Below are 27,472 nucleotides of genomic sequence, written 5' to 3'. Positions count from 1 at the left end.
TGAGCATGATTGCGATGATGGATTTAAGTAGAATCACAGAGTGTTCCTTTCTCAGGCCCTCCACTGATGCCCCACTTCTTGGGGCCCCAACTTTTTCTTGGTCAGTGACCCAGTTTTTATACAAGAGACCTGAGGCTGTGCTATAATCGTACAGAAGTCTGCATGGGTTTTGTGACTTGACCTGAAAATGTGTCATCATCGTCAAACTGCCCAGAGAAGCAGCTACTCTGTCGAAGTCCTTGTTTAGTATCCTGTGGTCAAGAGTTGGGTCTCCCCAAGCCTTTGATGGGAATGCCATTCCAGGAGGTTTTTCGATAAGAAAGTGACCTGACTTGACATTGATTGTCACAGCTGCCCGAGACTCATCCCTGAGCACTGCCCTCATCCCCAGTAAGGACCAATTCCAGATGCCATTTCCACTGATTTCTCTGACTTTGCTGCCTACAACTCACTCATTCTTATGTCAAGTAAAGTACTCGGTTGTGCAGAGCAGAAATGGATTCTACCCACATATGCAGGAAAAAGTTTACTGGAAGGATATGGAGCAGCACAGAGGTCAGTGGGAAAGCTCAAGAAATGGGGTCCGAAGGCAGGCAGGCCCGCAGGGAGTCTGGGCAGCCGGAGTCAGGTCATCCTCCCCAGGAACGTGTTGGGATGTGGCCACACGCAGTCCTCAGGGGACTCTGTCACTCAATGACCTGAGCAAACTCGGACTCTCCCTCCAGCTTCCAAGATTGGGGCAGTGGAATCGGACTGCCCTGGCATTGGTCACGTGGCTTGCTCTCCCGTCGGGGCACAGGAGAGAGGCGCGTCTGCCTCGTTGGCCTTCTGAACAGACGCCTGAGGCCCGTGCGTGGCTTCCGTCTGCTGCGTCAGGGTAGAAGTGCTTATTCCTTGTTCAGAGCAGTCTCTGAGTTACAGCTGTCCCCCACGCCTACGCTCACCGCCCCCTTCCACAGTCCCGCTTCCACGGTCCCGGGCAGACGATTCTCCTGCCAGGTCATCAGAAGACCAGTAATAACCCGACGCTGCGTCCCGGGGCCGACGTCGGTCACCTCACTTCATCTTGCCGTGGAGGCATTTTACCTTCCAGCTTCAGCATCCCCAGAAGGCTGAGTACAGCATAGTAAGGGATTTTGAGAGAGAGACCACGTTCACATGACTTTTATTAGAGTATGTTCTGTTTATTGTTATTGTTAATTTCTTACTGCAGCCTAATTTATGAATTAAACTTTATCATAGTTTACCATTCAAATGTAGTTGAAAAATAAGGTCTGGTCCCCATATGCAGTTTCCTGGATCCATGGGGAGCGTCTTGGAACACGTCTCCTATGGATGAGGGGATGACTGTAACAGATTTTGAACAAATTTTTCTTGTCTAAATTTTGCAATGGGATACTCCATCATTTGAAAAATGTTTGAGCACAACCTAATATATGAGTATTTATTTATAAGTGGTATGTTTGTATACAGCTATTTAGAAATAAAACATACCAGACTAGCATTTTAAAAGGATGAGATTAAAAACATAGGAACACATATTTTATTTCTTTCCATAAGACACCAGGATTGTCCTACACCCTTGACATGTGCATACCTGGGCTTGGTGACCTGTGTGTTTCCCCCCCTGTGTTCTCACGCCCTGTCTCTGTCCTGTAGTTAGCTATGGCTGCGGGATGTGTGCCTGTTTGCCCGCACGGGGGCCATGAAACACCGTGGCCTGCTCTTCCCCAGCGACGAGAACATCCAGACTCAGGAGGAGCCTGGGAGCCAGAGGCCACGTGGAGCAGCCCCTCAGCCCCTCAGCCCTCACCCCACCTTTTCTGTGGGGTTCAGAACAGGGTTCTCTGTAAGCCACTGAAATGGGGGCCTTACCTGCGGCAGCAGCCAGACACCTGATCTGTACGACTGTACTTGTCATCATAAACAACCAAGCCCCCAGGAAGATGCTTCTGAGCAAAGCGGTTTCATGGATTTCTTCTTCCTGTACAAGCTGCAATAGTGTGGCTCCAAGTCATGAAAATGTGATTTACCAGCTTCTGCTGATGAATACCACTGAAGATTTTATTTTTATACTTTGGGTTTACATATTCGAAGTGCTGAAATATAATGGTAAGTTATCACATGGAAATAAAGCAATTACTACAAAACAAATAACTAGGAACGGCAGGGACCCAAGACAACTGGAAGTGTTTTTAGTTACCAGCTTGTGGTCAGACACTAGCTCGATCTGAGTAACCGTGTGTACCCGGTGAGCCGGGACCAGCGTGCCATGACCATCCTGGCAGGTCTCCTGCTGCCGGACAGAACCTTGTGGAAACAGAACCACTTAATCAGATGACTGTGAAAGCAGGGGAGTGATTCCACTGTGTGGAGGGGTCCAAACCGATCAACTAGAAGCATAGTGAGTCACTAAATGATAGAACCTCAAGTTCTTATCCATTCCTCAAGTTTTTATCCATTCCTCACTTATTTCAATGGACTAAACTCATCAATTTGAAATTTTTATAAACTAAAGACTAAAATTGGGTATGCTGTCAGCTTTTAAAATATATATAGGGTCCCTATGTACAACTACTAAGTGTCTGTTTCATTGGAGAGCAGATTGCACTGTAGTACTTCACCCCAAACTCGTACAATTTTTACAAAATTGAGGTAAATCCCTCTCCCCCAGCACTGCCCAGAAGCAATATAATTCTTCCTGTGAATTCAGTATTCAAGAATTTTCTTCTGATAGCCAGAGCGGCAGAGGGGACACACGTGGAAAGGAGAACTGTCCCCCAAGGAGAACTCCTCCAGAGCAAGGAGACACGTGTGGTGGAACACATGTGAGCAGGACAGGAGGACCGTCTCCCGGGAAGACTGGCTGCGGCGCGTCTCGCCCGGATCCTGGTGACCGTCGGCGCTGGCTGGGAGCGGGGTGAGACAGATGGGACACTCGTAGGACTCCCGGTGCAGAGCCTGCGACACAGGAGAGCACGTGAGTTGCTGTGCAGGTCGTAACTCTGTCGTGATGGGGAACTTCCTAAATTTAAGTGAGAACTGTGTACCAAGAGACACGGACTTCTAGAAATGAAGTCTCATCCCATGTTTCAATGGCACCAGCTACACGTGCACTGCCAGTCTCGCGGAAGATGGGGAGGGAGACTAACCTGCTTGTGATGAGCAGTTCTAGAACCAAAATACCGTATAAGATGCTGAACATCAGTGGTGTGGATTTCCTTTTAGTTGAGCAACCAAGGGTGGTCTTTTTCAAAATCCTCGACCCTATACAGCTTCCAAACTTCTTTATAAATTTTCATATTTTCATGATTTTCTCAGTAAGTTTTTCCTCTGTTGAATTCTGAGTCTCCCTTTCTCCCAGGGCTGCTACAGCCGTCAGAGGGCAGCGCACAGGCACAGCCGGGGCAGAAAGCTCGGCACCACAGGGTCCCCAAGTCTTCCCGCTCATGTCACCCAGACTCCTGGGGGCTCTGCCGCTTCCAGTTAGTGACCATGCCTACCTGGATCTGGATCTTTTCCCAGTCTTCGTCTGTGAGCTCGTGGCCGCACCTGTCCTCCAGCTGCTGAAGAACACTTCGGTTTATGGCCAGGCAGTGGTCGATTTCCCAGAAGAGGTCCTCTATGTCTGTGCTGTAGGAGCACAGTAGGCGGTGACTGATCTCTGTGAACTGGAAAGGAAGCGGGAGGCACTGACAGGCCTGCAGGGGCTCTACCTGTAGGTGCAAAGGAAGCACCTTCTTGGGTTCTGGCCACCTTTTTTTTTTTTTTTTTTTTTTTTTTTTACGAACTTTCCTCAGGTCTCTACTTTTGAATAAGACTTTTTGGGGAAACAGACATATGGATATTTACCTAATAAAGCCATGTCCAGATAGAAAGAGATTCAGAAATGCCCACCCGGTTGAAGTCTTGGTGGTTGCTAACAAGGGGTACTTTATAATTAAAAGTTGAGACCTAATAAAAGGGGAAAGCAGGGGCACCTGGGGGCTCAGTGGGTGAAGCCGCTGCCTTCGGCTCGGGTCATGATCTCGGGGTCCTGGGATCGAGCCCCGCGTCAGGCTCTCTGCTCAGCGGGGAGCCTGCTTCCTCCTCTCTCTCTGCCTGCCTCTCTGCCCGCTTGTGACCTCTGTCAGATAAATAAAATTATTTTTTAAAAGGGAAAAGGAAGAGGAGAGAGAGGAGTCGGAACGGCACAGGCTGCGTCCCGTTGCCACCCTGCTCCGGCAGCATCTGTTTTTTGTTTTTTTTTTTTTTAAGATGACATTTATTTACTTGACAGAGAGAGAGATCACGAATAGGCAGAGAGGCAGGCAGAGGGAGAGAGAGAGGGGGAAGCAGGCTCCCCACTGAGCGGAGAGCCCCATGCAGGGCTCGATCCCAGGACCCTGAGATCAAGGACCTGAGCCGAAGGCAGCGGCTTTAGCCCACTGAGCCAGCCAGGCGCCCCTGGCAGCATCTCTTCTAATCAGCAAGCAGGGCGCTCACTGCGTGCGGCCACAGTGCCCTGCTTGCCGGGCCGTTGGAACCAGCATTCTTCCCTGCCTTCTGCTGGCCAGCTGTCTTCCCAGTGTGGATGCAGACTGTGAACGATCATCTTAGCGTGACCATTATAAAAAAAAAAATTATCCCCTTCTTCTAAACTAGTTTATTCATTCTGTTTTTTCTCACCAAACCCTAAAATAATAATAATAAAAACTCCCATTGCCCAAGGACCTTAAAAACCTCCTTAGCGGAGGTCATTGATTTATGGATGATTGGATAGCCCCTTGCTACAGAACAGATCTTTAGGACTTACTTTAAAAGTGTTTCCCTTGCCAGTCTACCACAATGGAGGCAGCATATTACTTTTGTCTCAAACTTTAAAGAGTTTGCCTTGAAAGCACTGTCCTTGAATAGAGTTCTCTAACTCGCCCCTGCTCAGTTTATAAAGTACTACATTTTTGATACAAAAGGATTTAGAAAAACACCGTGATCTTAGGCCAACGATTTAGCAGGTTGTGGGGTGGCTGTCAGCACCTCCTGATGACAAGCAGCGGGAACGGCCGGGGTGAGGCAGGAGTTCTACAGACCCTCCTGCTACGGCGCGTGCACTGGTGGGAGAATTCGCTGGCGTCTGATGAGTAAAATGGAACATGCCTCCATCCTGTAGAAGCCACAGTTGCTAACTGCAAAGTGGTTTAACATCATCTCCTTCTCTCTCTATTCCTCCCCAGACTGTTTTGGTCTATGTTCTGATTTGGAAGTATTTACTGTGTGATTCTCCCTGGTTTTTCCACCACTTCTTTTCAAAAAGGGAACAGTTCTACGATTATTGGCTTGTTAGAAATTTAACGTGTCTAAATCTTTAGTAGGGGTTTTATTAAGACAGTTACTGTTTTGTTAGTGTCTTGGTTACAGTTATACAGGTCTTGGATGGTTTGTCCATCTTGCCCTAAGTCCTGTGTGAGTTCCCAGGAACAAACATGTTAGGAACAATGCCTACATAGAAAAGTGACTTTGTGATTACAAAGGGCTTCAAGAGTCCAGAAGTCATTCTCCTTCGCTAGGCTTGGAAGGAAGAATAGTTTCATGGTTTTCAGTTAGGTTGTAAAGATCTGGATTACCAGAGAAAAGGCAATCTTAGTTGAGAAAATCTTGAGAAAAGACTGGAAACAGCTAGGGCGTTGGGTAGGGGCAGAGAGAATGGTTTTATTAAAGAGTTTTGGGGAAGAGTGCTCATGCGCTGCTGGTGGGGATGTAGACTGGGTCAGCCGTTGTGGAAAACAGTACAGAGATTTCTCAAAAAATTGGAACTACCATATGATCTAATAGTTCAGTACTGGATATTTGCCCAGAAAACCCTCATTTGAAAAGATACATGTATTGTTTATACGTATTATAGCATTGTTTATAATAGCCAGGATATGGAAACCAGCAATGTGTCCATCCATAGATAAATGGATAAGATGTGGTACACACACACACACACACACACACACACAGAGCAATATTAGACAACCATAAAAATGATGACATTGTGTGATTTGTGACAACAGAGATGGACCTAGAGGGTATTATCCTCAGTGCAATAAGTCAGACAGAGCAAGACAAATACCACATGACTTCACGCATATGTGGGATCTAAAAACCATGAACGAAAAGCAGACACAGACCCGTAAGGACAGAGAACACACCGGCGGCTGCTCGAGGGAAAGGGGTTGGAGGGACGGGCACAGTGGGTGAAGGGTTGTGGGAGAGTCTGGCTTCCAGGTACGACGGACGCGTCACGGGGATGAAAGGCACAGCTGCGGGAGGACGGTCAGTGCTGGTGTGTCAGGGCCATGCGGGGACAGATGGGAGCTACGCCCGTGGGGAGCACAGCATGCTGGACAGACTCGGGAGTCTCTGTGTTGCACACCCGAAATCAGCGTAACATCACGTGTCAAATATCTTCAAATTGAAAGAGGGTTTTGGGGGTGGACTGCATTATTTTTCTTTATCTTCTCAAAATAGTGTGATACACTTAGAAAAACCCCCTTTAAGCGTCATTGTTTTTAGAACTTTCTAAAATGTAAGAGCTAGCTACTCTAGATCGTCCCTTTGCAAAAGAAATGTAACATGAGCTGCATCTTTAATCCTAAAACTTGCAGAAGCCACGTTTTAAAAAAATTTTTTTAAGGTAAAATTAATTTTCAAGTTTTACTTAACCCAGCATATCCAAAATATTATTTCAAAATATGTCAATTGAATAAACTATGAATGAGGTATTTTATTCTTTTTTTCCCGTTAAGTCCTTGAGATTTTGTGTATCCAGCCTGTTTCAACTCAGACTGGCCTCACTTCAAGGACTCGAGAGGCGCACACGGCATGTGGCTGGTGGCTCCCGCGGACAGTGCTACATGGAGTGGGGTTGTTGGAGAGTGACACAGTGCCCGAGGCCCAGGGATGTCGCTTGGCCAGGGCCACACCGGGGGGCTCCTTTTTAAACACGTAAATAGCTATGGAATCATCTTCTCCGAGGGCTGTGCTGGCTGTCACCCTCTTACTCTCTTGCTGCTCCTTCCCCAGCACAGAGCTGTCTGGAGAAGTTGGCACCCCGTCCAGAGACTCACACTGCCATTCCTCCCGCGCTAGCTGGGGCCACTGACATGGCTCTTCCAAGTGGACGTGGGGGTCTCCGGGCTGGACTCACAGTACTTTGCTGCTCCGGGGACAGCCCAGCAAAAGGCTGGAGGGGACAGAGTCTGCCTCCTACAGGGTGGCTGGCTGCACTCGTCCCTGGCTGCACTGCTTTGAGTCCCTGAAATCTGGGGGCTGTTTGCTCCAGCAGTTAGAAGTGTCCTGGTTGAGTGACCACACCTGTCCCGTGTTGCTGGGCTTGGAGATAGGAATGAAGCCCGTCTGAATCTCAGAGACAATGAGATGGATGATATAGGGGATGTAGATTCTAGATGATGGTAAGAATTTCCAGCTCTCAAGTGTTCTGGTCCACGGGATATCTCACGTGTGTTCTGTTTTTATACGGCCCCACCTGTCTGAACACAGTGCGGAAGTCCCCTCTAGAGCTACGGCTCTGGGGTCAGACCTCAGAATGGGCCTTTGGGGACGAAGTGTGCCCTTCCACTTCTTTTCCTCCCCTAAGACGTCGTGGAGACCCACAGGAAGGGAGGGCAGCTGTGGTGAGGGAGCCCCTGCTGGCCTTTGTCCCTGGCTGGTACAGGATGACTGCTGGGTTTCAGGGAAAGGCACCCACACGGCTGGTGGCTGGGGTTTTAATGATGTGTGCGGGAATCTTCCAGGCATAATTGTTTGCAATTATTTTTTAGCCATAAAGACGCCCCCAACTTACAGGAGTTTGACTCGCAATGTTTCGACGTTACGATGGTGGGAAAGCGACACACTCGTAGAAACTGTGGTCCACGTTCAGGACGTGGACCTCTTGCTGGGCTAGCACTTCGAGGTCGGACCCTCCCTGATGATGCTGGCTGGTGGCCGCAGCTCCCAGCAGCCGTGCGATCACCAGGGTCAACGGTCGGCAGGGTGGGAACTGGGTGCGCCCCCACCGCCCGCCCGTCCGTCACTTTCAGGACAGCGTTCGTGCAGTCCAGGAGCGACTGGACACTCTACTGTCACACAGGCTTCGTGTTTCCTGACTGCGTACCTGTGGGCTCGTGGGAGCGCTCTGGGCGCACTTCAGGTGGGCCGCGCTCTGCGGTGACCTTGGCTAGGGGAGGTGCGGGACATGCATTTTTGATTTAATGATATTTTTGATTTACGATGGCTTTGTCGGGAGCTTGTGCTGTCATCGGTCGAGGAGCGTCTGTATTTGGAGGCCTGGAGGAAGCTCGCCTGCTGCGAGGAAGCTGGTGCCGCTGCCCCCGCTGAACTGCCAGGCAGCTGTAGCTTAACTGAGGTCGATCGGTGAATCCTAGGGCTTTGATTTTTATTTTGTTCTTTGGCTCTTCCACTGTCTGACACTCTCTAAACGGATGATGGGCAGAAGAGTTCCCTGCGGTGTAAACGGGAGAAGTCCTTGGCCGTCTGTACCGCGGGCTCCGGTTCAGGTTCCATGACCCCGGGTGCTGAGTTTTCTTGAAGGGAGAGCCATCTCCCAGGTGTCCATGGAATGGAATGTAGGATCTTTCCTTCCTCCAAAGTTATGCTCAGAGAAAAGGGGTCACATTCTAGTGCAGACCTTACAAAGAATTTCGGGTGCCGAGGCATATTCTGAAGTTCTTTCTGAACACAGACGTGTTGTCGGGTGTGACTGCCCGACCAGGGGGCTGGCTCTCAACTGTCGCGCTGGGACAGCGGCCTCGGCCTCCCCGGAAGCCTGTTGGAAAGGCCGAGTCCCAGCCGTACCCCGACCTGCTGGACCAGAACCTGGGCAGCGGCAGCCAGCTGGGGACTCTGCTGCTCGCTCGTTTGGGAACTGCTGCTGAGGTCACCCGCTTGACGGGAAGCGTCCACGTTATCTGGCTCCGCCTTCATGCCCTCCCTGGGCTGGGGCCCCCGCTGCAGGCGTGAGGGACCACCGGGGGCTCTCCGGGGCCCGCAGAGCCGGGAGCCAGCGCGGAGCGGAGGCCGCGTGCACGCGGAGCCCGTGTCTTAGCGGCGGATGCGCGGGGAGACCTGCGGGCGCCCAGACGCCGGCGGGACCACAGCTGCTCGCACACGGGGAGGCAGACAAAGCCGCTCGGAGGGAAACACGCTTTGAAGGGCTGTTGGGGGACTGCCAGGGGCGCTGGCGAGGGCAGCCCCGGCACCTTGTCCAGGCGCCTCGTCCTGCCTCCGCGGGGCCGCCGGCACCCGCCCCGCTGCCTCTAGTACTCCGGGGCCGGGGCCGGGGGCGCCGGACCCCGCGCGGCCTCACCCTGCGCTGTTCCCCGAGGCTTCCCGCTCCGTCCTCGCCTCGGTCGCGGCTCGGGCCGTGCACCCGCCACGGCAGGCGCTTCTGGAAGCCTGGGCCGGCCGGACCCGCGGCCCGACCGTCGGGGGGAGGGTGTCTCCCGCTCCGAGCTCCGACCCGAGCGCTCCCCGGGGTCACCCGCGGTCCGACCGTCGGGGGGGGGGTGTCTCCCGCTCCGAGCTCCGACCCGAGCGCTCCCCGGGGTCACCCGCGGCCCGACCGTCGGGGGGGGGCGGTCTCCCACTCCGAGCTCCGACCCGAGCGCTCCCCGGGGTCACCCGCGGTCCGACCGTCGGGGGGGGGGGTGTCTCCCGCTCCGAGCTCCGACCCGAGCGCTCCCCGGGGTCACCCGCGGCCCGACCATCGGGGGGGGGGCGGTCTCCCACTCCGAGCTCCGACCCGAGCGCTCCCCGGGGTCACCCGCGGTCCGACCGTCGGGGGGGGGGGTGTCTCCCGCTCCGAGCTCCGACCCGAGCGCTCCCCGGGGTCACCCGCGGCCCGACCGTCGGGGGGGGGGTCTCCCACTCCGAGCTCCGACCCGAGCGCTCCCCGGGGTCACCCGCGGCCGCCGGGCGGGGAGGGGGGTCCGCCGTCGTGCAGCTCGGAGAGCGCCTGGCTCCGCCGTCCCGGCGTCAGCGGCGCTGGTTCCGCGCCGTCGCCCGCTGTCCAGGGGCGTCCGACGACCCCGCATACGTCCCGGCGGCTTCACGCTTCCAGCCGAACGCCGCGGCGGACCGCGCTCTGCGCTTTAATCCTCGACCGGGACGGGCCGTGCTCCGCTCCGCGTCTGCGCGTGTCCGCGTGTCTGTCCGAGCGCGGGCGCGGCGCGTGCTGGCGGCGGGGCCGGTCCCGCTCCCTGAGCCTCGGCCGGACGTGCGCGCGCCGCCTCTGCGCCCGTCTGCGCCTGCGCCTGCGCCGGTCTCCCCGTCGTTCGCGCGCTCCGTGTGGGGCCGCCGGGCGCGCGCCCATCCTGCGTCGTCCGGGTCCCGCGAGTCGTGTCCGCTGCGGAGACGTGACGTGTCTAGCGGTTTAGAGAAGCTTCTCTTTATTGACAGACAGACAGACAGGGGGACGGGACCGAGACAGCGGAGGGCGGACCGAGGGGAGCGCGCGCCCCGCTGAGCCGGCCCGGGGCTCCGGGATCGCGACGGAGCGGAGCAGCCCCCGGGCGCCCGCGTGGACGGGTCGGTGTCCGCTTGTCTCCGCACCCGTGTGGACGCGGAAACTCCGATTCATTCCGTCGTGGCCGCCCGCGACCTGACCCCGCGGGAGCCCGGCCGAGGCTCCTGCACGGAAGGCGCGGCTGGGGCGCGGGAGCCGTCGGTGTCCGCGCCGCGCGGGGTCTCGGAACGCCGGGCGCCCTCCTCCTCCGGACTGTCCGTCGGGGCGACGCTGACTCACCGTCGCCGCACCGTCCTCCGGAACCGGCTTCCTGCGGCTCCGTGGTGCGGCTCCGGGACCCGCAGCCCCGCGCGGGCCTGCGCCCACGGCCCCGAGAGCCGCCTGCGGACCGGGCGCGGGGGTCCCCCGCGGTTCGACGCACGCGTGCGCGCAGACGCCGACGGCCTTGGGGACCTCCGTGGGGACCACCCGCTCTTGTGTCTTTGCGGGAAACTGGCCTCGTTCAGCGCAAAATGCTGATGCCGGGGTCTCTGCTCGGACCCACGCGAACCGACGGGAGAACCTGCGGCGCCGCGAGACGCGGCCGGATGCAGGTCCGGTTTAACACAAGCGTCCGAGGGTCCGGCGTCCCGGGCTGCTGCTCCGGCCGCCGCTGCGCCGAGCCCCGGGTGCAGCCCCCGCGGCCACCCGCGCCCGCCCCGCGCCCCCCCCACGGGAGCCGCGCCCGCTGCGGGCCGGAGCCACCCACCCTCTGGGGGGCTGCGGGGGCTTGGGGTGCGCGGCTCCCCCGCAGCCCAGCCGTCGGCCTCCCCGAGCCGGGACCCACGGCTCCCCACGCGGCTCCCCGGCTCCGGCGTCGCCGCCTCCGTTGCGCGCTCACGGCTTCTCCACATCTGCACTCTTAACGGCACGCGTTAGTTGTGGTCTCCGCCCTGGAAGGCGACCTGCGGGGCGGGGCAGCAGCGACCGGGACCACCGCCCAGGGGGTGGCCCTAGGGCTCTGCTGGGGGACGGAGGGAGCTGGACGAGCTTGGTGAAGTGCGGAGCTGCGGGCATCCGCCACCGAAGGGCTGTCGCCTGGGACGGACCGGCCCGGCCAAGCGCGGACCCCACACTCGGTGACGCGTCGCACTAATTCCTTCCTGCCGCTCGGAAGCACTTCGTCGTGAGGGAAGGAGCGGTTCCTGGCATGTGTGACGGTGCTGCAGGGCCACGAAAACGCGGTTACTCACTCTAAGTAACCACCGTGAGAGATTAACAGGATTGGTCCGACGGTGTGGGAACGGCTGGCACCGCACCTGCGACCCGGGGACCCAGGTGACCTGTCACAAGGCGGCCTCCAGCTTGCAGGAACAAGGAGGGCTCAGCAGAGGGCTCAGAGGCCCAGCAGGAGCCGGCAGGGTGCGGGGGGCTCTGCCAGCTGTGCCCGGCAGCAGGTGGGAGGGGGCGGGGGCCGGTGTGGCAGGAGTCGCCCTGCTGCCTCCTGCTGCCTCCCGCTGGCCTCTGATGGCCGAGTTGTCTTCTTGGAGCACGGGCCTCACTACCTCTTCTTTGACCTCAGACTCCTCATCCTGGGCCTGTCTGGAGGCTGAGACCCCTCCAGGATCCCTTGGGGCCTCGCGCCCACCTTCCCTCTCATTACTGTCCTGTGGGACTTTCCAGCCGGCTGGTCATGGTTCCAGAGTCCCATGAATAACTGCCCTGTGTTCCTGTTTCCATGACTTCCTGCACCGAAGGCTCCTGAGGACCGCATGTGCACCCGGGGTGCGTGGCTCTCCTCCGGTGAGCTTGCTCTCTCAGCTCTCAGAGCACTGGGGCCCCTGCCCTGGGCACTTAGCGCCGCCGCGGGACGCTGTTATCTTTTCCTGTGTGTATTTCTTATCTCCTCGAATGAATTCCTTAGGTCCAGAGAAGCACCTGATTCATGCTAAGGCCCTTAGCATTCCTTAAAAAATCTCGATTTTACGTTTGCTGTAGATTAGAAACAAGGACGCATATGTGCCCCAACGTCCACGTTCTAAAGGAGGACAGCACGGCGTCCTCTCTGGGATTAAAACAAAAGGACGATGCCTCCGAGGAATGACGTGAAGTTATTTCCAACTCTCAAGATTGAACAAAGCATCGGCATTTAGCTTTTAGTCATGACATCGACATTAGCTTATTAATAGGGATACTGAGAACCCTTCAGTCCGCATTTGCAGCAGAATCCTACACGCGAACTGCTGGGACCTTACTCTTGCAGCTGCACACAGTCAAAAGTCAGCAAGGGTGATAGTTACAACGTTAAATCAGCGATACTTACGACCACCTGTCCTGGCCGATTCTCAGTGCAGCCATTGTTAACTCTTGCTTGCATCTCAAGTTCTTGTGTGCTCTTGCTTTCTTTATTTCCTTACTGGGATCTGGGTCAGATGCCCTTAGTCACTGAAAGGGCAAAAACTGCCCCTCCCCCCAAAAGCAGCCAGTTGAGTTCTAGTTTTTAAACCAATGATTAATATTACTAATTCTACGGAAACAAAGTGTGTAAAATATTCAGTTTTAAGAAGGAATGTCTTCATATATGTTTCCTTTTAAGTCTTCTATTTCAGATATTTGATAAGCTTATTGATATGTAAAGCAATTACTGGTCATTTACAAGTAACATACCAGCTAAACATTAAAAAAAAATACATGAACAAAAGTACCAGGTGAACTTTGTCTGCCCGGGGGGCCTCTCTAAGTGATCCGTCTGGATGTCAGCAAATTGCTTACTAATGTGTTGACTTATGACCACCCTCAAAAGCAAAATGAAAAGCCTGGAATTTACAGCATATCAATGAATCAGTTGATAAGCTTTTACTGGTTTAATACCCTCCCAGTCTTGCTGCTTGGAACCACTCCAAGTTAGCAACAGAATGTTTGCCATCTCTACGTGATAAAGGAAGTCAAAGGACTAAACAAACTTTAAGACCATTATGCTGTTTGGTGAGATGTCAATGAAAAAAGTAAGAGAAATCTCATGTGGGTGGGTGTGGGAGCAGGAGGCCCCTCAAGTCAGCCAGGGCATCTGACAAATCACTAACCTTACTTTTTAAACAATGGTCAGGACTTTTAGCTTGGGTGGAGATAGTATAATGCATTTGAAAAGTTTTAATTGCAGCAATAAAAGACCATACCTCAATTATATGACATATGCTAGCAGAATTTCTAGATAAGGATCAAAGGCATTCAAGGACCAAGCACTGCATTGTGGCCAACACTCGGGCTTTCTGTACACACTGGGGACAGGTAGGAGCACAGCGGCTTTCCTGACCTCTCCAGGCCGCTCTGGCCGGAGTCCACCGAGACACGCTGTGAGAGCGCCCAGGACAGCTGTGCCATCCCCGACAGCCCCGGTGCCCACTCAAAGGCACTGCTGACTCCAACTGAATTCTCTGACACTCAGAGACAAAATCCAACATTTGATCTGTTCGGTTCTTTACACAGGACTGAAATCTATTGAAAAGATCCCACATTATAACACATCACTTTGTTCTTGTTCAGTTTGTTAAGAATGTGCCAATGACATTTTAAAGGAAGAAAAATCTGCAAGAAGAAATTCTCAGCGTATGGAAGCATTACTGTCTGTAGAAAGACGAACTCTGTATTGTATTAATTAGTTAACATCCAGTAGGTTCATGGAAGCCAAAGTTTAGAAGAGACTTCATTAGTCCCCCTGTAACAGAGGGAGGAAAAGGCAAGGCCAGAGTTCTGTTCTAAGAAAGAGGGGTCAGTTTATAAAAACAGAATGACCTGCACTAATCTAATCTACAGTATTAAAAACATGTCCATCTTGGCGAGATCTTGAAGCTCTAAACAGAAGCACCTTCTAATTTATTATGCCTAAAAATGTCACACTTTTCTCCCTCTTTGCCTTTCTTTCCTATTATAGACGTTTCCCTTGAAGGTAGCATATTGTTACTGCACATTTTGCTTTGTAAACTTACTAATTTCTCAAATTCAAACATCAGATGTCTGTTTACTAATGTACAGTTCCGTGCACTTTTAGGTGGTGGGAGGGTGGTGGGTGCGCAGGCCCGTTCTCACGGGCCGCCGCGAGGCTGACTTCTGGAGGAAAAGCTGGCATTTCTGGAATGTCACTATGTTACAAAGCTAGGCCCCCACCCAGAGGAGGCTTAATAAAGTCATTGTTCATTCTGGCTTTGGAATTTGTTTTTGTTTTTTTTTTTTTAAAGGTGGATTATTAGGAAAGCTGCACACGCTGCTTCTCCTGAAGCTGGACTTGAGCGTGCACCTTCAGTTCTGACACCAGCAGGACGGATGCCAGGAGAACCCAAGGCTGAGAGCTGCATTTTATTTCAAATCTCTTAGTCTGTGCTTTCTAGATTTTCATGTTTCATGTTACTGGCAAGCTTATATTCCTTTTTTTTTTTTTTTTTTTAAGATTTTATTTGAGTGAGAGCGGGTGGGCACGTGAGCAAGTGCAAGCAGGGGGAGGAGCAGAGGGAGAGAGTCTCAAGCAGATCCCCACTGAGCATGGAGCCCGATGGCGGGCTTGATCTCAGGACCCTGAGAGGACCCTGAGATCAAGACCTGAGCCAAACTTGAGAGCTGGACAGGCAATCCACTGACCCACCCAGATGCTCCACGGTCTACCTTTTTGTACTGTATGTTCACTGACAAATTGGTGTAGATCTGGGTATTTTTGATACTTTTGTCCTTTAATCTGCACACAGAGGTGAGAGTTTCCCACCCATCATGTTACAGTATTAGGAGTCTGAATTTGCCTACGTATTTAGCTTTCCTGCCGTGCTGTGCATAGTCCTGTACTGGCACATTACTGATCAGCCTCCTATCATCTCAGCTTGAGGAGAGCTTTTTACATTCTCGTAAGGCAGGCCCAGTGGTGATGGCCTCCCTCAGATCTGTTTGTCTGGGAACATCTTTATTCATCCTTCGTTTCTGAAGCCCACCTTTGCCAGAGAGTGTGGTCAGTTGAAATTTCTTCCAGCACTCTGAGTATTTTGTCCCTCTCTATCCTGGCCGGCCACGTCTCTGCTGGGAAATATGCCTTATGGGTGTTCCCCCGTGAGTGTGGAATATTTTTCTCTTGCTGCTTTCAAGGTTCTTTGGTTTTTGAGTTTTATTATAATATATTTTGCGAAGATCTCTCTCTATTTTTTAAAGATTTTACTAGTTGAGAGAGAGCGAGAGTACACACGTGTGGGGGAGGGGCAGAGGGAGAAGGAGAAGCAGACTCCTCGCTGAGCAGGGAAGCTGGCGCCAGCAGGGCTCATTCCCAGGACCCCAGTATCATGACCTGAGCCGAAGGCAGACGCTTAACTGAGCCACCGAGGCGCCCTGGGGGAGATCTCTTTAAACTGAGTTTGTTTGGTGACTCCGAGCTCCATAAACTTTGCTCTCCAAATTTCTCACTGATTCGGGCAGTTCTTAGCCATGATTTCTTTTGACCAGCTTTCTGCCCCTCCCTCTCTCCTCCGGACTCCAATTCACAGACTGTTTCCTTGGATAGTATCACAAAGGTCACATATACTTTCTTGTTCATTCTTTTTTCTTTGTTTGCCTCTGACTGGATAATTTCCAAGTTCCTTTCTTCTAATTCACAGGTTCTTCCCTCTGCCTGATCCGTTCCGATGGTAATGCCATCTCTGCTCTTAGGCTCCAGAACTTCTTTGGTTCTTTGTTGTTATTTCTATTGAGCTTGTCACTTTTCTCACGTATTATTTTCCTGATTCCATCAAATGTGTCTTTTTGTTTTCCTGCACCTGAGCTTTCTTCAAATGCCTGTTTCGAATTCTTCACCAGGCTGTAGCTTGCCACGTCTTTGCTTGGTGACTAGGAGGCTGCCGAGACCCTTTGGTGGTATCATATCGTCCTGATTTTCACGTTTTTTTCAGTCCTGCATTGCTGTCACCAAACCAAAGTAACCGTGGCCTCCTATGTCTTTACTGAGTAGCGTCAGGAGAGATGTCCTGTCAGCCCTGTATGGGTTCTGAGGCTTTCTCAGACCTCCTATGGATACTCCTGCTCCATGTTGTGCTCCTCTTATGGCAGAATTCTTACGCTTGTGTGCCTTCTCTGGACTCTGCGTCACGCCAGGCCAGGCGCCGATGGCCTCCCTTCGACTTTCCCCAGGGTTATGGTGAGGCTCCAGTCTGTGTTCTCCCCCTGGCCCCCAGATGCAGGCTGGCTCTCTGCATGTGCTTCCTGGCCGTCGCCATCAGGAGTGCGCACAGAGAACCAGCCACAGGGTGTGGGTGAGTGAGGCACATGTGGCACTGGGGGCCACGTGGGGGGGATCCACAGGTGAAGCACCTCCCCTGGGGCTTCTTGATGGTGGCTGCAGCAGTCAGTAGGGTCCTTGTGTTTTTCATGCCCTCAGGAGTCCTACCTGCTGCTCTTCCAGTTTCTTCCCACCCCGGGTCACGCAGCTCATGGCTCAGTATGCTGGATGGAAGGACGAGTCCCTTTGGTATGTCCCACACAGCCCAAGAAGCTGGGTGCTCACTCACAAGCTCTCACATTCCCCTGCAGGAGAAATCATGGCCAAGAAGATCTCTCTTGGGCCCGAGCTGTGCCTCCTTGGTGGAGGGGTGACATGGGTACAGTGTAAGTCCTCTGGCCCTCTCCAAGGGCGTTGTGGAGGTTTCCTTTGGAAACCTGGACTTCACAAAGTCTCTCTTGGATGTGGGTGATTGTCTGAGGCAGTGCTCTCCAGGGGCTCACAGACTGTGGCCAAGAGGGACTAGCGCACCTCAGGGTCCACAGGCACCGAGGTGTGTGTCCCTATTACTGGACACATGGTTGGGTGAGACTCCTGACTCGCTTGCTCGGTGGTGCTGGAACCCACAGTTCCCACAGAGGCGCTCTTACCTGTGGTTGGATGCCAGACTGTCATATGAGTGAGGAACATTTATTTGGCCATGCTGCTAATGTCAACCCCAGAAAACATTTTTTTCCTGATCAGAGTTTTTACGTCCCTTTATTTTTAGGTGTTAATTATTACAAAAGGATCCTATTCCACTGCACTTTGTACCTGATTCTTGTTGCTCTATAGGAAAAAATTATTGCATGTTTACCTTGAATTGGAATATCTAATAATTCTAATAACTCTTCAAATGACTTTACTGATTTAAAATCCATGTATATAGATAATATATGTACTAAATATTATATAATACAAACACACACGGTATTTTGTTTTCTTATATTATTGCATTGGCAAGGATTGGCCAAAGTGTGATAATAGATAACCTATTTTGCATCTTTAGGGTTTCAGTATCTAAAAAATATGTTTTTAGTTTCTGATATATGGTCTTTACTGTGATAAGGAAATGTCACTTTAGCTTGAGATTGCTGTCATTACTAAGAAAGGCTGTTTAGATTTAGATTGAGACGATTTAATATAATTTTTCTCAGTCATTTTTATATATTTCTGTGTTTCCTATTTTGATAGGAGGTAAATAATTTCAGATTTAAGAGCATGAATTTGCATACAAGTCTTATCATTTTAAAACGATTTCCACATCTATGGTTATGCCTTCCATTCTGTGTGTCTACATTGTTTTATCTTTTTTAACCCTGGTGAGACTTTATCTTGTACTTGGTAGTTTTCCAATCACTGAAAAAATAGTCACTTCTAGTTTCTCTTTCCTGAAATACCAGCTATTGGCTTCACTTACTGGTTTTACTTTTATCCTAATAAATTACTTCTTTTATCTTTATACTTTCTACTTCCTACATTTAAGAGTTCTTTAGTGTTTAAATAGCTTTCTGACTTAAATGGTTAGTTCATTACTTTTCATCTTTCTTGTTTAATAATAAATGTGCTTAATCCTAGTGGCCCCTAAATACAGCGTTAGCTACACACCATAGAACTCTAGTGTGTTCACTGTCACAAGCGCCAGGACAGAATGTAACTTAGACTCTGAATTTCCTGATGTGTTTTAATACTCCTTTATTTTATTGTGATTTTCTATTTTTTCATGGCTTTTGCCTTTTTTAAAAAAAAAACGATTTTATTTATTTGAGAGAGAGAGAGAAAGCATGAGTGGAGGAGAAGGCTAGAGGGAGAGGGAGAAGCAGACTCCATGGTAAGCAGGGACCCTGATGTGGGGCTCGATCCCAGGACCCTGGGATCCTGACTTGAGCCGAAAGGCAGATGTTTAACCAACTGAGCCACCCATGTGCTCTGTGATTTTCTATTTATTTGCATTTGCATCATTTCTTTTTGAGCATGCCTTTATATAAGGCATTTTTATTTCATTTGATTCAAATGTTTCTCTCATAAGCAGCTATTAGTGGACTTTCAATGTAATTCAAGTTTGTTATTTAATAAGGAAATTCATCTCAATCATGTTTGCTGTAATTACTATTATAGTTTAACCCTATCATGATACCTTGTCTACTTATTATTCTTTCTTGTTGCCTTTTCTTGGAAATCTTTTTCATATACATCTAACTTGGTCTTTACGATGGCTGTGTAGTAATCACTGTGCGGATGTTCCTTGGTGGCGGACTCTGGCTGTTTCTGGTTCTTTCTCTTTTATAATCATTGCCATAGTGAACGAGTCATGGACGCGTCTCAGCATACATGTATAGCTGTAGGGTGACTTCTAGAGATGGCTCAGAGAACTGTCAGCCAGAAGGATGTACATTCTTTGTCCTACCAATGTCTTATAAGAATGTCCATTTAGTGCTTGTTCTCATCAGTACTAGAAAATTATCTTCACATTTTCCAGTTCTTGCAATCTAATAGGTGAACAGTAAGAAGAGGTTCTTACTTTTGTTTAGTTTTTTTTTTTTTTTTTAAATGAGGATATTCCTCATTTTGGATTTACTTGATCACATGCTTTCTTGATTGGGTTCAGGTTAAGCATTTTTGGCATGAAAGTATAAAGGTGATGTTTTGTTCTAGTATACTCTGTGCACATGAGGAGCATGTGGTATCAACTTGTGCAGTTATTGGTAATTTCGATCATTAGGTTGAGATGTCTGTTGGACCTTTCCGATGTAAAGGCTTCTCATACCCTTTGAAAATTATACATAATCTGTGGGTTGATGCTTTGAGACTTTGTGAATATCCTGTTCCTCCACCGTCTTTTACCCAGTAATTCATGGTAGTGTGATTTGTCCACATGGTCTGGATGCATCTGTACAGTACTAAGTAATGTGGCATTCAGTAGCCTTGTTCAGTGATTTTCAGATTTCACTAAAATTATACATTAAAATTGTAGATTAACTGGTCTATTTCCTAGACTATGCCAGCAGGAGAGTTTGAAAAAGGTAGGAAAAAGATCATTAAATTACAAGAGCCATTCCGTAAATGACTAAGAACTGGACTAAGAAAGGATAGCCTCTGGGCTCTGACCACATAGACACTCAGACACACAGCTGACCCCCCCTCTGCAGTCTTGCTTTTCACAGTGTCGGTTACCCACTGTGAACCATGACCTGTGGGTCACATGGTACCCACTGTGAACCACTGTGAACCATGGAGCAGACGACCCTCCCCTTACACATTGTCAGAAGGTTGGTGTAGCCTAATGCTGTGTCACTCCCCTCCCTTCATCTCCTCACGGGGCATTTTGTCATCTCACATCATCACAAGAAGGATGGGTGCAGGTGGGTGCAGGAAGATATATTGAGGGAGAGAGACAGAGAGAAACAGAGTCATATAACTTTTATTATAGTGTGCTGTTTTAGATTTTTATAATTGTTCTGTCTTATTATTTGTTGTGGTTCATTTCTTACTGTGCCTAATTTATAAACTGAACTTTATCCTGAGTGTGTAGGTAGAGAAAAAATGTAGTATATATATGGTTTTGTACCATCTGCAATTTCAGGCATCCACTGAGGCTCGTGGAGCACACCCCCAGGGTTAAGGGCAGACAGATGTGTACCCATATGGGCAACCAGAAACAATGACAAGAGTACCTACTACTAGTATACTATCTGACAGTAAATGCTGTCATTATTTATTTATTTATTTATTTAGGGCAAGAGTGGGAGTTGGGGGGAAGGGCGGAGGGAAAGGGAGACAGGGAGGCTTAAGCAGGCTCCATTTGCAACATGGAGCCCAATGTGAGGTTTGATCTTAGGCCCCTGATATCATGGTCTGAGTTTAAGTCAAGAGTCAGATGCTTAACCAACTGAGCCACCCAGGTGCCCCTCTCTTTACTTACTCAAAATGAGGTTTGGCAATCCTAAAATTTGTATGGCACCACAGAAGACCCTGAATAGCCAAAGCAATTTTGAAAAAGAAGAGTGAAGCTGGAGGCATCGTGATTCGAGACTTCAAGCTGTATTGCAAAGCTGTAGTGTTCAAAACGGGATGGTACTGGCACAAAAATAGATGACAGAATAGAAAACCCAGAAATAAATGCACAATTATATGGTCAAACAATCTTCAATAAAGCAGGAAAGAGTATCCAGTGGGAAAAAGACCATCTCTTCAACAAATGGTGTTGGGAAAACTGGACAGCTAAGTGAAGAAGAATGAAACTGGCCCATTTCTTACACCATGCATAAGAATAAATTCAAAATGGATTAAAGACCTAAATATGAGACTTGAAACCACAAGAAATCCTTGAAGAGAATTCAGTCAGTAATTTCTCTGATGTTGGCCATAGCAGCTTTTTCTAGATAGCTTTCCTGAAGAAACAAAAGCAAAGATAAACTATTGGGACTCCCATCAAAATCAAAAGCTTCTGCCCAGTGCAGGAAACAGTCAACACTGCAGCGACCCTATGATGAAGTAATCACACTCCTGGATATTTACCCCAAAATACAAAAACACTAATTCAAAGGGATACCTGCACCCCTATGTTTAGTGCAGCACTATTTACAATAGCTAAACTATGGACGCCAACCCAAGTGTCCATCGACGGACGAATGGAGAAAGAAGATGTGGTGTGTGTGTGTACATACAGTGGAATACTACACAGCCATCAAAAATAACGAACCCTTGCCATTTGCAATAACATGGATGGAGCTAGAGTGTATTATGCAAGTAAAATCAGTCAGAAAAGGACAAATACCACATGATCTCGCGCATATGTGCAATTTAAGACAAAACAAATGAGCAAAGGGGAAAAAAAGAGTGACACAAACCAAGAAACAGACTCTTAACTCTAGAGAACAAATTGCTGGTCACTGGAGGGGAGGTGGAGGGGAGGTGGGTTAAAGAGGTGGTGGGATTAGAGGGCACCGGTGGTGGCGCGCACTGATGCACACTGCTGTATGCAAGTGCTGAGTCGCTCAATTCTGTACCTGATGCTGATATCACACTGGAGGTTGATCAACCGGATTTAAAAAAATAAAATGAGGTTTGGGTTTATAGATTTCAATGTTTATGGCCAAATGGGACAAGTGAGTAGAGTGAGGAATGAAGAAACTGAAGTGAACATTTAGGAAAGTAGCAGAGAGAGCTGCGGATTATCGATTTAATTAACAGATAGCTGAAGCAGTTATAAAGTGCTTATTTGTTCAACAAATTGAGTATGACAGTAAATCAGCACTTTGGGGGAAGAATGATCTGAATTACAGTGTGTGTCTTTGTATGCGTGTGCACATTTGTGTGTTTGTGTCTGGGTATAGATGTATAATCATTTGAGTCTCACAATTCTGCTTTATGTGAAAGCAGAGTGTAGCCTGTATTTTAAAAAATTATAATAAGATGATATATGCAAATGAAAAAAATTACACACATAGGTAAAATGACTATCATCTGTAATTAAAATTTTGTAAGAGAAAAAAATTAATAATTTCTGATTTGAAAGGCAAGAGAGTATTATATTAGAATTACTAAGAGTAATAATAATAATGTATCAGAATTCCTGTCCGAGCCAGGAGAGAGGCGAGAAGGATGACAACCCACCAGGGACAGAGTCGCTCCCTGCCTCGAGTGTGAGCCCCCCTTGAGAGGCCGCCAGTCCCGGCCGGAGAGGGAGGAGGGGACAGACGGCCCTAAGACGGCCTCAGCGCGGGAGTGGCACTGAGGACCCCCGCCCAGGCTGAATCCACTGTCTTGGCCTACAGACGGGGGCTTTTTGAAGCCGGATAAGGTCCGAGCGGAGGGGAGGACGGAGGGCAGCCCACTGCTCTCCAAGCTCTTAGAGCAGAGGCTCACATTTCCAGGCAGTTCGCAGCAGTTTAGCCGACCTGTTGTTGCTTCTGTCAAACGGATGGTGCTGAACAAAGCCAAGCTTTTCTCTTGTCCGCCCCCCCCCCAGACAGCAAGGGAGGGGCTTTCACTAGGACTCTGTTCTTGTTCCTCACACAGCCTGTGCTCCCCAGTTCATGCCACAAGGTGCACGAACGGCTTAGAAAATAGAGTTTTTCTTACTCACAAGTAGAATGGCAGATTCTCTCCATAGCCTCTGCTCTGCCCTGCCTCCTCTTGGGCAACCAGCGGGCTGCTGTGGACGCTGCCCCTGCCGGAGCCGCCCCACGCCTGTGCCCGCCGGAGGGGACCCCCTCCTGCAGAGCAGCCAAGCACCTGTGGCTTCTCCCCCTGCGCTCGGGCTGCCCTTGCCGCACGGGCTCATCTCCAGCAGTGGTTACGTCTCCTTGTCTTCAGGATATTCAGGATTTTAGGGTTATTGGTTCCTATATCGCATTTAATGTCTTTCTCTCGAGGGTAGCTACGTGTATTTTCTTAATTAAATCCATGAGATTTTTTTTTTTTTTTTTAATTTTTTATTTTTTATAAACATATATTTTTTATATACATATATTTTTATCCCTAGGTCTGTGAATCACCAGGTTTACACACTTCACAGCACTCACCAAATCACATACCCTCCCCAATGTCCATAATCCCACCCCCTTCTCCCCAACCCCCTCCCCCCGGCATCCCTCAGTTTGTTTTGTGAGATTAAGAGTCACTTATGGTTTGTCTCCCTCCCAATCCCATCTTGTTTCATTTATTCTTCTACCCACTTAAGCCTCCATGTTGCATCACCACTTCCTCATATCAGGGAGATCATATGATAGTTGTCTTTCTCTGCTTGACTTATTTCGCTAAGCATGATACGCTCTAGTTCCATCCATGTTGTTGCAAATGGCAAGATTTCATTTCTTTTGATGGCTGCATAGTATTCCATTGTGTATATATACCACATCTTCTTGATCCATTCATCTGTTGATGGACATCTAGGTTCTTTCCACAGTTTGGCTATTGTGGACATTGCTGCTATAAACATTCGGGTGCATGTGTCCCTTTGGATCACTACATTTGTATCTTTAGGGTAAATACCCAATAGTGCAATTGCTGGGTCATAGGGCAGTTCTATTTTCAACATTTTGAGGAACCTCCATGCTGTTTTCCAGAGTGGCTGCACCAGCTTGCATTCCCACCAACAGTGTAGGAGGGTTCCCCTTTCTCCGCATCCTCGCCAGCATCTGTCATTTCCTGACTTGTTGATTTTAGCCATTCTGACTGGTGTGAGGTGATATCTCATTGTGGTTTTGATTTGTATTTCCCTGATGCCGAGTGATATGGAGCACTTTTTCATGTGTCTGTTGGCCATCTGGATGTCTTCTTTGCAGAAATGTCTGTTCATGTCTTCTGCCCATTTCTTGATTGGATTATTTGTTCTTTGGGTGTTGAGTTTGCTAAGTTCTTTATAGATTCTGGACACTAGTCCTTTATCTGATATGTCGTTTGCAAATATCTTCTCCCATTCTGTCAGTTGTCTTTTGATTTTGTTAACTGTTTCCTTTGCTGTGCAAAAGCTTTTGATCTTGATGAAATCCCAGTAGTTCATTTTTTCCCTTGCTTCCCTTGCCTTTTGCGTTGTTCCTAGGAAGATGTTGCTGCGGCAGAGGTCGAAGAGGTTGCTGCCCGTGTTCTCCTCAAGGATTTTGATGGACTCCTTTCGTACATTGAGGTCCTTCATCCATTTTGAGTCTATTTTTGTGTGTGGTGTAAGGAAATGGTCCAATTTCATTTTTCTGCATGTGGCTGTCCAATTTTCCCAGCACCATTTATTGAAAAGGCTGTCTTTTTTCCATTGGACATTCTTTCCTGCTTTGTCGAAGATTAGTTGACCATAGAGTTGAGGGTCTATTTCTGGGCTCTCTATTCTGTTCCATTGATCTATGTGTCTGTTTTTGTGCCAGTACCATGCTGTCTTGATGATGACAGCTTTGTAATAGAGCTTGAAGTCCGGAATTGTGATGCCACCAACGTTGGCTTTCTTTTTCAATATCCCTTTGGCTATTCGAGGTCTTTTCTGGTTCCATATAAATTTTAGAATTATTTGTTCCATTTCTTTGAAAAAGATGGATGGTACTTTGATAGGAATTGCATTAAATGTGTAGATTGCTTTAGGTAGCATAGACATTTTCACAATATTTATTCTTCCAATCCAGGAGCATGGAACATTTTTCCATTTCTTTGTGTCTTCCTCAATTTCTTTCATGAGTACTTTATAGTTTTCTGAGTATAGATTCTGTGTCTCTTTGGTTAGGTTTATTCCTAGGTATCTTATGGTTTTGGATGCAATTGTAAATGGGATTGACTCCTTAATATCTCTTTCTTCTGTCTTGCTGTTGGTGTAGAGAAATGCAACTGATTTCTGTGCATTGATTTTATATCCTGACACTTTACTGAATTCCTGTATAAGTTCTAGCAGTTTTGGAGTGGAGTCTTTTGGGTTTTCCACATATAGTATCATATCATCTGCGAAGAGTGATAATTTGACTTCTTCTTTGCCGATTTGGATGCCTTTAATTTCCTTTTGTTGTCTGATTGCTGAGGCTAGGACCTCTAGTACGATGTTGAATAGCAGTGGTGATAATGGACATCCCTGCCGTGTTCCTGACCTTAGCGGAAAAGCTTTCAGTTTTTCTCCATTGAGAATGATATTTGCGGTGGGTTTTTCATAGATGGCTTTGATGATATTGAGGTATGTGCCCTCTATCCCTACACTTTGAAGAGTTTTGATCAGGAAGGGATGTTGTACTTTGTCAAATGCTTTTTCAGCATCTATTGAGAGTATCATATGGTTCTTGTTCTTACTTTTATTGATGTGTTGTATCACATTGACTGATTTGCGGATGTTGAACCAACCTTGCAGCCCTGGAATAAATCCCACTTGGTCGTGGTGAATAATCTTTTTAATGTACTGTTGAATCCTATTGGCTAGTATTTTGTTGAGTATTTTCGCATCTGTGTTCATCAAGGATATCGGTCTATAGCTCTCTTTTTTGGTGGGATCCTTGTCTGGTTTTGGGATCAAGGTGATGCTGGCCTCATAAAATGAGTTTGGAAGTTTTCCTTCCATTTCTATTTTTTGGAACAGTTTCAGGAGAATAGGAATTAGTTCTTCTTTAAATGTTTGGTAGAATTCCCCCGGGAAGCCGTCTGGCCCTGGGCTTTTGTTTGTTTGGAGATTTTTAATGACTGTTTCAATCTCCTTACTGGTTATGGGTCTGTTCAGGCTTTCTATTTCTTCATGGTTCAGTTGTGGTAGTTTATATGTTTCTAGGAATGCATCCATTTCTTCCAGATTGTCAAATTTATTGCCGTAGAGTTGCTCATAGTATGTTCTTATAATAGTTTGTATTTCCTTGGTGTTAGTTGTGATCTCTCCTCTTTCATTCATGATTTTATTTATTTGGGTCCTTTCTCTTTTCTTTTTGATAAGTCGGGCCAGGGGTTTATCAATTTTATTAATTCTTTCAAAGAACCAGCTCCTAGTTTCGTTGATTTGTTCTATTGTTTTTTTGGTTTCTATTTCATTGATTTCTGCTCTGATCTTTATGATTTCTCTTCTCCTGCTGGGCTTAGGGTTTCTTTCTTGTTCTTTCTCCAGCTCCTTTAGGTGTAGGGTTAGGTTGTGTACCTGAGACCTTTCTTGTTTCTTGAGAAAGGCTTGTACCGCTATATATTTTCCTCTCAGGACTGCCTTTGTTGTGTCCCACAGATTTTGAACCGTTGTATTTTCATTATCATTTGTTTCCATGATTTTTTTCAATTCTTCTTTAATTTCCCGGTTGACCCATTCATTCTTTAGAAGGATACTGTTTAGTCTCCATGTATTTGGGTTCTTTCCAAACTTCCTTTTGTGGTTGAGTTCTAGCTTTAGAGCATTGTGGTCTGAAAATATGCAGGGAATGATCCCAATCTTTTGATACCGGTTGAGTCCTGATTTAGGACCGAGGATGTGATCTATTCTGGAGAATGTACCATGTGCACTAGAGAAGAATGTGTATTCTGTTGCTTTGGGATGAAATATTCTGAATATATCTGTGATGTCCATCTGGTCCAGTGTGTCATTTAAGGCCTTTATTTCCTTGCTGATCTTTTGCTTGGATGACCTGTCCATTTCAGTGAGGGGAATATTAAAGTCCCCTACTATTATTGTATTGTTGTTTATGTGTTTCTTTGATTTTGTTATTAATTGGTTTATATAGTTGGCTGCTCCCACGTTGGGGGCATAGATATTTAAAATTGTTAAATCTTCTTGTTGGACAGACCCTTTGAGTATGATATAGTGTCCTTCCTCATCTCTTATTACAGTCTTTGGCTTAAAATCTAATTGATCTGATATAAGGATTGCCACTCCTGCTTTCTTCTGATGTCCATTAGCATGGTAAATTCTTTTCCACCCCCTCACTTTAAATCTGGAGGTGTCTTCGGGCTTAAAATGTGTTTCTTGGAGGCAACATATAGATGGGTTTTGTTTTTTTATCCATTCTGATACCCTGTGTCTTTTGACAGGGGCATTTAGCCCATTCACATTCAGGGTAACTATTGAGAGATATGAATTTAGTGCCATTGTATTGCCTGTAAGGTGACTGTTACTGTATATGGTCTCTGTTCCTTTCTGATCTACCACTTGTAGGCTCTCTCTTTGCTTAGAGGACCCCTTTCAATATTTCCTGTAGAGCTGGTTTGGTATTTGCAAATTCTTTCAGTTGTTGTTTGTCCTGGAAGCTTTTAATCTCTCCTTC

The 27,472-nt window shown here is 48.4% G+C and overlaps 1 protein-coding gene across 7 annotated transcripts in view; it reads right to left on the bottom strand.

The window, feature by feature from the left end:
- Positions 1–1,163: 1,163 nt before the first annotated feature.
- The window catches only part of RNF32 (ring finger protein 32), a 45,490-nt gene continuing 19,181 nt past the window's right edge, over positions 1,164–27,472 (bottom strand). For 2 of the 7 annotated variants that reach the window (XM_059172371.1, XM_059172370.1), the window contains 2 exons: positions 3,504–3,716; positions 1,164–1,993 (listed from right to left, as the gene is read on the bottom strand). In XM_059172371.1, the coding sequence (XP_059028354.1) occupies positions 1,664–1,993; positions 3,504–3,716 (543 nt within the window). In that variant the 3' untranslated portion in view covers positions 1,164–1,663. Of the gene's footprint in view, positions 1,994–2,045; positions 2,962–3,503; positions 3,717–27,472 lie in introns of those variants that run through there. The other 5 variants (XM_059172374.1, XM_059172372.1, XM_059172373.1 and 2 more) reach the window with 5 other exon arrangements.

This window comes from Mustela lutreola, chromosome 4, assembly GCF_030435805.1.
Source record: "Mustela lutreola isolate mMusLut2 chromosome 4, mMusLut2.pri, whole genome shotgun sequence".
NCBI classification, from domain to species: Eukaryota; Metazoa; Chordata; class Mammalia; order Carnivora; family Mustelidae; genus Mustela; species Mustela lutreola.
Note: the sequence above shows the minus strand (reverse complement) of the source record. Positions and strands in the feature narration are given on the sequence as shown.